This window comes from Gossypium hirsutum, chromosome D03 (genome assembly GCF_007990345.1).
Source record: "Gossypium hirsutum isolate 1008001.06 chromosome D03, Gossypium_hirsutum_v2.1, whole genome shotgun sequence".
Classification (NCBI taxonomy): domain Eukaryota; kingdom Viridiplantae; phylum Streptophyta; class Magnoliopsida; order Malvales; family Malvaceae; genus Gossypium; species Gossypium hirsutum.
The window spans coordinates 44,253,174-44,264,412 of record NC_053439.1 but is presented as its reverse complement, the minus strand read 5'-3'; the positions used below and the strand labels follow the sequence as shown (position 1 = coordinate 44,264,412).

The window sequence follows — 11,239 nt, the reverse complement described above, 5'->3', positions numbered from 1 at the left end:
CAAATACTAGCTTGAGAAGTGAAAGAATTAAGAAACAAATGGGTCCCTCTAGTAAAAGTACTGTGGAGAAGCCATAGTGTGGAAAAAGCAACATGGGAATCGGAGGAACTATGAGATTACAGTATCCTCACTTATTTTCAAGTAAAATTTCGAGGACGAATTTTTTTTAAGGGGGGAGAAATATAACAACCCAAAATCCGTGGGCACCGAAAAGTGAGTTATCAGGCCTCCGTTTTAGTAAATCGAGTTAATAAATAATTATTAGGAGTAATTAAAATTATGAGTCTGATAGTGTGTTTAAGTAGATTTTCTTTTTTATTTAGTGAATTTCGTTTAATTTAAAGTAATTAGGAAAAAGGATCAAATTGAATAAAGAGTGAAAGTCTAATTATAGATTAAAAGAAAGTAAAAAGGACTAAAATGATAATTAAGCCATTTAGCATAGTTGAGGCGACATAAAGGGAATAAAATCTAAAATTTTATTTGTTTTAATTATTTAATTAATGATATTTAAATATAATTTATATTATATGAATTTATGATAATTAAATTATAATGATATTATATTATTAAATAAATCAAAATATGCCAATTGTATGGATATGATAAAATACACGTGTACTATATGTATTTGTACATTTGTAATATAATTGTATATTTTCTTAAATTTTAAGTAAAAGATATTTATTAATTAAATCATTATATTAAAATATTTTATTTATTTGATAAATTAGTTAGATTAAGACAAATGTAAGGTTATGATATAGTACAAATGTATTAATTATATTTGTTATTAAAATAAATATTTTATAATTATTAATTAACTGAAATATAAAATAAAGTAAATGAATAAGAAGAAAACATAAAACAAAAGAAACAAAGCTAAAAGTAACAGAGGCCATTTCGAAGCAGAGCAGGAAAGAAAAAGGTAAGAAAGAAGAAAGGGAGAATTAGGGTTTTAAAGCTTGAAATTTGATTGCTAATATCGAGCCTGAAGCATCGACCCAAAAAGGAAAAGAAAAGATCGTCGAGGATTAAATCCAAAGAGAATTTTGGTTTGTATCACTACAATTCAAACTTTATCATTATTATGTGTTTAATTTACTAATTATGTGTGGTAAATATTTTAAGGTAAGTGTTTAGTAAAATGAAAATTTATGATTGGGTATTGAAATTTAGACTGATACTGAACTGAATTATGGAATACTGAATATTGTTTTGAGTACTGAATTGAATTGTGAAGTTACTAAATATTGTTATGTGTATTGCATTGAACTGTGAGATTACTAAAGTAATGAACTACTGCAATACAGTGAAACTGATTGAAATAAGGAATTATAATTGATACTGAACTAAGATGGAAATTGTACTGAAAAGTTAATTAAGTACCCTATTAACTAGTCGGGCTAGTTGGATATAGTTGCCATGCCATAGGATATGGAAGAGTACGGGTTTTTGTCGGCTTACTGATCAGGCATTTATATGCTGACTATTGTTACTATTATCGATTCGACACTTTGTGTGTCGAATACTGTTACCGTTACTATTACAGATTCAGCACTTTGTGCGTTGAATACTGTTACTGTTACTGTTACTGCTACCATTACTGATTACTATTTAGGTGCTGTGTACCATTAAGGTACAATGTGTAGTACTGGTGTGTTGGTTGGAATCCGTGTATCCGCCGAGTCCGAGTCAAGTTAATAGGGGCAAATGAAATAAATTTACAGATAAAACTAAATTTGAATGATATGACATATGTGAAAGATGAGAATTGAAATAAAGAAATAAGAATGGTATATATATAATCAAATGATAATATAAAAGATTGAATTGTTCATTAAGTAATGATAATTGTAATGTAAAAGTATGTGTGTGTGATTTAATGTATTTAAATATAAATTTAATTATAGTGATACCACTGAGTATATGCATATGCATACTCAGCGTACGGTTGTTTTCGTGCGCAGGTTGTAGAAGTCAAGTACTGAACCAGCATCCAAAGCCAAACCCGACTTCAGTAAACTTTTGGTGATGTATATTTTCTTTTGGTAATGTGGCATGTACATAGGATGTATATAAAGGTTATTATGTTTTGAATATAAATTGTTAAAAATGTTAGTAGTACAAGTCTAAGAATTATAATGAAAGAAGTTTATCTGTTTCAATTTAATTAGTACATTGATAAATTTAAATTGATATCATATTTAATTGGTTGAATTGGTTATGTTTGGAAATGGATACTGTTTTAATTGCAGGGGGGTTTATGTGAAAATAAGCAGAGGTGCTGTCGAAAAAAAATTCTGGAGTACTTGAACGAGTCCCATTTCACTTTTAATACATGTTTTAGACTTCGAGAGTTCATTCTAAGGACTTAGTTATTCAATTATACTATGAATGTCATTTTATTTATGAATTATTCGTAAGTTGTCTGATATGTTTGGTAATGCCTCGTAACCCTGTTCTGGCGAAGGTTCGGGATTAAAGGGTGTTACAAGAGTAATATAATTGAATGTCCGTCAATGGATCCTCGAAATCTTGTAACAAAGAAACACCAATAAAAAAATTTGAGCTAGGGTTAGTTAAAACATAATCATTCATCACTTTTGTATGAGTATTTTCTTGCTTTTCATTTTCTTTTTCCACTTAAGAACTCTCCAATTCGTTAGATGATTTTTCCTCACTTCCCATATCCCCTCACATGTATTATGAATATTCAATTCAGTGCAATACATCTCAATGGGAGAACATGACGGTTTCTATCTCATCTCCATAGATTCGAAGAAAAAAAATTCTCACTATCATCTTTTTTTTATCAACAAAAGTCTCGTGTTGGCACAATCACGACTATAGTGCTCATGCCCTTTGCACTTAAAACATACAATTTCACAAACTCTTTGTTGTTTTGGTGAAGAATTAGTAAAAGTGGACTGCTTAGAAGATGTAGAAGAAGGTTTTGTAGGAGCCCCACTTTTCCACTCAAAAGGTTTAGTCTCATCACATTTTGGCAACAACTTATTAGTAGCAAAAAGAGGCTTCAAATTTTTGAAAGTAGAATTAGAACTCATACCTCTATAATATTGTGATGCACCAAATGGGCAACATTGACGTTGTTGAAACTGCTACTCAATCTCAACTGCCTTCTCAAGATTAATGTTATAATACCTAAAAAAAAATTACTACAGTAAGAAAGTAAGATAATATTCCTGATATAGTAAAATAAGGAAATAAAGTGATACAAAGGGTAATTTTGAGTTATGTCAACATTGAAAAGTATATTATGACATATTAATTCAAGAAAGGATTAAATTGCAAAAGTGAGAAAAGTTTTGTGGCCCAAAAGTAAATACTCAAAATTTAAGGGGTTAAAGTGTAAATATGAAAAAGTTGAAGGACAAATAGTGCAAATATTTTAAGGGTAGAATAATCTAGAAACCAAGGAAAATGGATGAATTAGGACCAAATTGAAAAGGTAAAGAATTTTGAGGGACTAAATCGTAATTTTGCCAAATTAAGTGATGACTCAAGGATGAATTTTTAAAAGAACATAAAGGGCAAAATGGTCAATTAGAAGAGAGAGAAATCTAGAAGGCAATGATGATGTTGGTGATATTTTAGATTAATTAATTAAATAAATATTAGTTTATTAATATTTTAATTTAATTTTTAAATGATATTTTATTATTAATTTATTTAGTATATATATATGTGGAAAGAAAGATGAAAAGAAACCAACTCATCATCTTCCATGCATCCAACGTGAGGAGAAGAGAGAAAGAAGGAAAGTTTTGCTTTCTTTACAATTTGGTCCTTCGTCCAAAAACTTACCATTTTCACTTAGAAATCAAAAGAATTTCCAAATCCATCAAGAGAGAAATATAACAAGAAGACTATGGGGAGCTAGAATATCAAGTTGGACTCAAGAAATTGAAGCTGGAGGAGAGAGAAAATCAAGTTAAAGATTGAAATCAATAGGACAAGGTAAGAACATTGAGATTTCAATATATTTTTAAGTTTGATATTATTGAAATAGCATGGAAAAGGTGTTATAGTAGAGTTTTCTTATATAAAGTCTTATGTTATTGATATATTAGTGAACAGAAATAAGTGAAAGTGATAGAAAATATTATAGAGAAAGGGAATAAGAAAGTTATAAACTTAGTAATTAACATTTTGCACTAAAACAGTTTTGGACAGCAGCAGTAGGTTAAATTTTAAAAATCACCATAAATTTTGAAAATGAAATTAGAGGATGAAAAAAATATGGAATTAAAGCTTACTGAGTCTAGTTTCTCATAGAAGAAACGGTGTAAGTAATGAAATTTTAAATCAAGAGATATAATAGATTTTGTGAGACTAGGTAAGAATGATTTCGGGTTCCCCTGTTCTGACTTTGTAAAATCATAAGAAATTGTAAAAAAATAATTATGGATTATAATTTATATTTTTAAAATACTTAAAGAGTTTATTTCAATATAAATTAACAGGAATATCATCCAAATTTTGTACAAGGAGTTAATAAAGTTTTAGTGAAGAAGGGTCGGAACTGTCAGACAGCAAAATAGAGGTGACTTTAAAGAATAAACAGTACTTTTTGGCTAAACCAAAAATTCTTAAAATTTTATGGTATGAAGATATTTGAGTCTAGTTTCAGTGAAAATTAATGGATCTCAATTTGGAGTTTTGTAAATCAAGGTATATATAATTTAGTGACTATGACTCAAGTGGACAGCTTTGAATGAATATATAAATAAATGATGAAATTATAGATAATGTTACATATAAGCATGTTATATACATTAAGGATGTGGAATGGAGAGGAGGAGGATGAAAATATATGATTATTCAAATAGCACGAGTTTTCATTAAAAATGACCAATTTACATGTTTTAGGTTCAGGGACTAAATTGAACGAATATGAAACTTTAAGGGTAAATTTATAAAAATGTCAAAAAGTGACAAAATTGCATGAAATGAATTCTTTTATTATTTAAATTAGTAAATTGAATGAAATATTAATTTAGATCAAGATTGGGTGGAAATTCGAGAAAAATAGAAATTTTCCAAAATGTCCCTGAATTTTGCTATTTCTGCAATTTAGCCTGATAAGTTCGTATGAACTATATTTTGTATAACTTTAATAGAAGTGAATGCTATTTGGTAATGAATATTATATATATGTGTGTTTTATTATTGGAATTGAAATATTATTGGTAATAGGTATAATTATTAGATGTTTTGAAATGATTATGGGAAGCTCGATTGGGTTGGAAGCTTGTTGGAGATATATCACATTATCCATTGGTTCTATTGGTAATTTTGGGTGATTTGATTCTGGTTGTAATGACTTGTATAAGTTAAATTGGTTAATGTTAGCTCATAAATGTTTTGATTTTGATTGGTTATAAATATGAATGCTTGATGAAATGAAATGTCTGAAAATTAATTTGTAAACTCCGGTAATGCTATATAACCCTATCCTGGAGAAGGATACGGGTTAGGGGTGTTACAAATGTAGGTTTGAAGATTAAGAGCATTAGCTATCGAAACATTCAAGCCATCTACAAACCGCACCATGGTAGTCTCTTCATCTTCTCGGACATTTTCTCTTTGCATTAACATCTCATCTCCTTAAAGTACTCATCAACAGATCGATTACCTTGAATAAGGCGTCGAAGTTTCATTTTGACCTTTCTATAATAATGAGAAGGAATGAAACGTTTTCGCATCACTTGCTTCAACTCGTCCTATCTTTCAATTACCTTTTCATAGTTTCTTTGACGATCAATTCCAAGTTGAGTCCACCAATTCAATACATAATATGAAAATCTAAGGGTCGCCAATAGGACTTTTTCATTTTCTCGGCATTTATTGTAATAGAACGTAAGTACAATTTTTTATTGCCACTTAGAATATTCTTCGAGATCATACTTCCCTTGAAATGGTGGAATGTTGAACTTTGATTTAGCTAAAAAAATGTTGCCCACTATCATTATTAACCAAAGTCTCATCATTTGCATAAGAGACACATTGAGCATTATTTACACAAAGACGAGTGTAACACCCCAAACCCGGCTTAGACGTTATGGCCGAATCTGACGATGTCACATGGTAGTGCTTTTCGAAAAACATGTCGTCGCTAAATCCTCTTTTCTATTTAACCATTTTTTTATTATCTTATGTTAACTTCAAATTGTGTCGTTCGTTTTCAAAACATTATTCATTTACAAATCGTTATTCAATTTTAAATTTTTTTTTTATTTTTATTGCGGAAGCTTTTAAACAGTTTGCTTATTCGTGGTATTTTTGATAAAACATTAATTTCATTTGAAAACTCAAGTTTTACCTAACACTAGCAAATTTAAAGGTCTATTTGATTGCTAGTAAAATATTTTCCGGAAAATGATTTCTGGAAAATATTTTACTTTTCTGTAAAATGATTTACTGGAAAATATTTTCTGGTGTTTGATTGAATCTGTGTAAAATATTTTCTACTGTTTGACAGATTTCTTGAAAATATTTTCCGAAAAAGTTGTTTTTACATATATTAATATATATTAATAAGTTTTTATATTTTAAATTGTTTTTACATATATTGCAATGATTTATTTATAATAATACTCAATTATTAAGCTACAATATTAATCGTTATAAATTGAAAAAAACTAATATCAAATAAATTATTTGTAATTGTGTTAAAAAAACAAGTATTGAATAATTATAAATTGCTTAAAAACCACAATGAGTACTAGAAATTAATAATATTATCCAAATACATAATTAATAGTACACCACATAGTAATAACATTGTCCAAGTGCATAATATTACACCACATAAAAGGAAGTATGTTGCTAAATGCAGTCTCTGCATGCAGATTTTCCACCCATTCTTCCATAGCCAAACAAGTGTCAAAAATCGCACTGAAATACACAAAACAGGTCATTCATCTGTCAGGCGATGACATCCATATAGGCATTTTGTCATATACAGCTCAAGGTTAAATTTCTTTAAGTTTTCTTCCAATAAAGAACTGCAGCCAAGTAATCATATATGGTAACAGGGGGAAAAAGCAAATAAGTAGAATGGCATGGAGGATCAATTTCTTCAAACAAACTACGGCCACAAAACTCATACATTTGAGATATTGTTTCAGCATGCAACCTTGAATTAGCAAATGCAAAAAGGTGCCGATGCATCTTGTATCAAATGTTAGCAGTCTCTAAACATGCGGATGCCAGCAGGATTTTAGATTTCTTACAAGAAAGCATGTAGGAAAAGTTTAAGTCTAACATCTTACTTGTTTAGGATTACAAAAACTCCACAAAGGATGAAAGTAATAGCAACTAGTAACCAGCCGCTCACTATGAATCTGCAACAATTTGTTGGTAGTGTCAGAAAGAGATGTGAACTTGTAGAATAACCGAAAGAGAAAAATTCCCAGACTAAGTGCCATTTAATTTTAGAACAAGTTTCCTATTTTCCATTTTTGTTTATATTCTAAATGTGATCAATAAGATAAGGAAAATAACTAATTTGAAAATTCAGAAAACAAGGGATTGTGAATGTAGTAAAAAGTTTGATGTTTAGTTATTTCATCATGTAAAAGTACAGACGGAAAATGGAAAAACATTAGTAGGCCCCGAAAGAACTTACATGTGAATGACATGTTGGTGCCCTAGAATAGACAACACTGCAACAAAATTATGAACAAAATTTTAGATCGGCAAGACATGGTAATGGTCGAGAAACATATAAGATACAAGTCAGTAATATCTTATAGTGATATACTTACAAAGACCAAGCAAGGCCAAAATTAGCATCACTACTGCCACGGAGATCAATGCCAATCGTTTGAAAACAAATTCGAAATACTTTGATTTGTATGCTAGTTTGACAATAATGAGGAAATATCAAATGGTTTAGGGGGACTATACACAGCATTGAAGACTCTTCTTATTTTGACAGCGTTTTCATCGGTCTTCTCTGTAAGTGTATCTGCTGCTGCATTTAGATCTATGTTCAACTTGTCGGTGTCAGCAATGACATTGGAAGGAAGGAACAACTCGGCCATATTGATGGTTTTTGCAAGAGAAAGGTATTGTGTAACATTATTTAGGATTTGCACAGTGTAGTCTGACTGGTTTACAACATATTTCAAAGAATGCAACACTTCACCATGAAACTCATCTTGCCCAACCGAAAGAAGAATGCATCCAATCCTGTTCAAGAAACAATTTGTGGCTTAGATAAAGAAAAGAACATGAGCATAAATAAGTACAAGAAAGAACATGAGCATAAAACACAGACACAGTCATGGGAAGGTGCATAAATAAGTACAAGATAATTTGCTCGGTGCCTTGCTTTTACTTTTTGCTTTCCACATCTTGTTTTTAGTTAATTATATGTTTATCGTTTTTGTTTTCTATTGAAAAGCAAAGGCACCAATAAAATCAGAACCAAAGTAAATAAGATAGTAAAAGCTCCATAACATTGTAGACATTGAAGTTCTATAAGTTTGAGTTATTACGCTGCAGCGCTAGTGAACAATATGAGTAGTATAAGACAAATTGTTTGAGAATGATCTGTTCTTTTTCCTTTGATGTTTACTCTCCATCTGCAGTAATGATATGCCAAAAGAACCAAACCAAAAGAAACAAGCCACAACGCAGCAAATATGAATCCCACTGCCCCAGTAAATCCAACTGACTGCATACAAAACAGTTGAAAATGCTGATAAAAAATATCTGATACACATATTAGCAAGCGGGATACGATCTTTAAGGACAAGGTGCAAGCTGAAACATGTTAGCATAATGGTATCTTCAGCATTTCCTAAAATAGTATAAAATAACTTCTTCGGTTTTTGGTTGAACAAATTACACTTTCTTATTGACAATAACAATCTATTATCATTAGACACAGATTGCAATCTATCCTCAGCATAAAGATGCAGATTTGTTAGTTCAAGTATAATACATATATATGTATGTATATACAGTCCAATACTGCTAAAAGTGAACAATCCATAAAGTAATTAGATTCAACAGATCAATCAAAAGGCTATCAAGAAAGCAAGGCAGACTAAAGACTTTACAGCCCAGTAGTGGCGGTTGGTAATATTCCAACCACCATGATAATGCTTGAAATGGCGCAGAAGGTCTGGCCTATTTGTCCTTTGTGCTGCCAACACCAGCGTGCTTGGAGACTCATAAGTTGTTGGCACTGATGCTTGTGGCAGTTCTGATATCTCATTATTCCATGCACCTAAATTCACCCCTCCTGCATACACCACAAACATACAGTAAATATGAAACAATTTGAGACAACAAGTAGGAACAAAACCCTTTTCCTTTCTCTTAATCACATGGGTTAAGCATACAGTAAGAGTGGGGAAAAGGCAAAAAAAAAGATTAGATCTTTCAAAACCAGCAATGATCCCAACCAACTACTTCAATCTGCCTTACAATTCAGCAACCAAACACGAGAAAGGAAACATAAAGCAAACAATCAAAATACAAAAGGAAATGAAAACTTAAACAGGAACTTCACATTATAGTAGGAATCTAAACCGAATTATAGAACACCAACCAGAAATGAGCTTGACATAATCTGTGAGCGGTCCATTTTGAGCCAAAACTGGAACTGAGCTCAAACAACAAAATCCAACAATAAGCAAGGAAACGAAGTGTCTAACTAAAAGGGTGTTCTTCATTTGCAGCTTTAAGTAAAAGTTCATAGCCAACTCATCCTCTCAAGATTTAGGGAAACTAAAAAGGAAAATCTTAGGGATATCCCCCACAGGAGCAGAAAAAATATAAGCAAAGGCCACACTGGCAGTGTGAAAAGAAACAGAAGAACATCTTTAGGAAAAAAATTGAAGGAATGAAGGAAAGGAGAAGATTGGATGAAGGGAGCTTACTGGAAGGAAGAAGAATGCCTGAGAGCTTTAGGAAAATGTTTTACGGAAATTGAAACGGTAAGACAATTTCCCAAAAATTGTAAGGCATTTTCCCGTGTTTTGGAGTTGATTTTCCAAATGGAAAATGTTTTCCCACAATCAAACACTGGAAAAGTTGGAAAATAAATTCCAGAAAATCAAATCCCATAATCAAACGGACCCTAAATCATAAAACCGTATAAAATCCAAATTTTAAACCAAAATTCGTAAAGGCTATAATTGTAGCAAAATACTCCCAAATAAAAGTAAAATCATGAATAGGTAGTAAACAGTGTAAAAGAAGTCGTGTGGCTACCACTGAGTCCTCCGCTGCACCGATCTGCCTATATTTGGGGATTACCTATACAGATTAAACAGAAGGGGTGAGTTTACATAAACTCAGTGTGTAATCCCCATACAAATGTAGAGACAGTAAACAGATAATCACAGTATGGGCTTAAGCCCTTTTTGGTATAAGTATCAGTCTAGTCTGGGCCTTATCTCATCTCAGTACAAAAACAGTCATGCAGTAGGGCTTTAGCCCACCACAGTAACAGATATGCAGTCACAAAAATCCTACCCATCCAGCCTCTACACACCATCTCCGTCCAACCCTACACTCCATGTGGGGATATAATCAACCCACTCATCCCTACACTCCAAGTAGTATCGAATGCGGCACTAGATAGTAGTTTGCAGCTGAGCTGCCAGTAAATTAGGCTCGAGGCCTTTCAGTACACTTCCTCCGAACATTATAATCCCCCAACCCAATGTAATGCAATATATAGATATGACATGCTATGACATAATATCATGCATGTAAACAGGGCATATAGTATCAAATCAGTGGGACATCATCAGGCTTAATCATATCAGTCATACAGTCATTTCAGTCAATTAGGGGTCTAGGTAAACTTATCGGCCCTGCAGTAGGTTCACAGTCACCTTCTGCGACCTGTGTAACCTTATCAGTCAAACAATGAAAATGGGCCTACAAGCCCATGATGTTCGCCCGTGTGGCCTAAACACCCAAATTGGCCTTGTTCTCGTGATCCATTTTAATGTAACTCGTGCTAGTTAGTTATTCATATGTGTTTCCACTATTTACTTATATGATCCTTCAAAGCTGTCTACTTGAGTCACTATTACTAAATTATTTGTATCTTAAGCTACAGAATTCCGAATTAAGATCCACTAATTTTCTCTAAAACTAGACTCACATATCTTCTTACCATAAAATTTTCAGAATTATTGGTTTAGCCAATAAGTACATTTTATTCTTTAAAGTTTCCCCTATTTTG

General features: G+C 31.6%; 1 protein-coding gene across 1 annotated transcript; it reads right to left on the bottom strand.

Annotated features, from left to right (window-relative positions):
* Positions 1 to 6,750: 6,750 nt before the first annotated feature.
* Positions 6,751 to 9,967, bottom strand: LOC107950179 (uncharacterized). Its single transcript, XM_016884969.2, has 7 exons — positions 9,590 to 9,967; positions 9,096 to 9,280; positions 8,529 to 8,707; positions 7,794 to 8,220; positions 7,655 to 7,691; positions 7,299 to 7,370; positions 6,751 to 6,921 (listed from the first exon to the last, which is right to left on the bottom strand). The coding sequence occupies exons 1-4, from the start codon at positions 9,735 to 9,737 to the stop codon at positions 7,887 to 7,889; spliced, it is 846 nt and encodes a 281-aa protein (XP_016740458.2). The 5' UTR covers positions 9,738 to 9,967; the 3' UTR covers positions 6,751 to 6,921; positions 7,299 to 7,370; positions 7,655 to 7,691; positions 7,794 to 7,886.
* Between the last annotated feature and the right edge of the window lie 1,272 nt (positions 9,968 to 11,239).

Excerpts from the sequence above, each read along its gene's own strand:
- LOC107950179 (XM_016884969.2), bottom strand. The coding sequence starts at position 9,737 with ATGAACTTTTACTTAAAGCTGCAAATGAAGAACACCCTTTTAGTTAGA. Across the intron at positions 9,281-9,589 it reads TTATGTCAAGCTCATTTCTG|GAGGGGTGAATTTAGGTGCA; the intron begins GTTGGTGTTCTA and ends TGGTGTATGCAG. Across the intron at positions 8,708-9,095 it reads CCAACCGCCACTACTGGGCT|TCAGTTGGATTTACTGGGGC; the intron begins GTAAAGTCTTTA and ends TTTTGTATGCAG.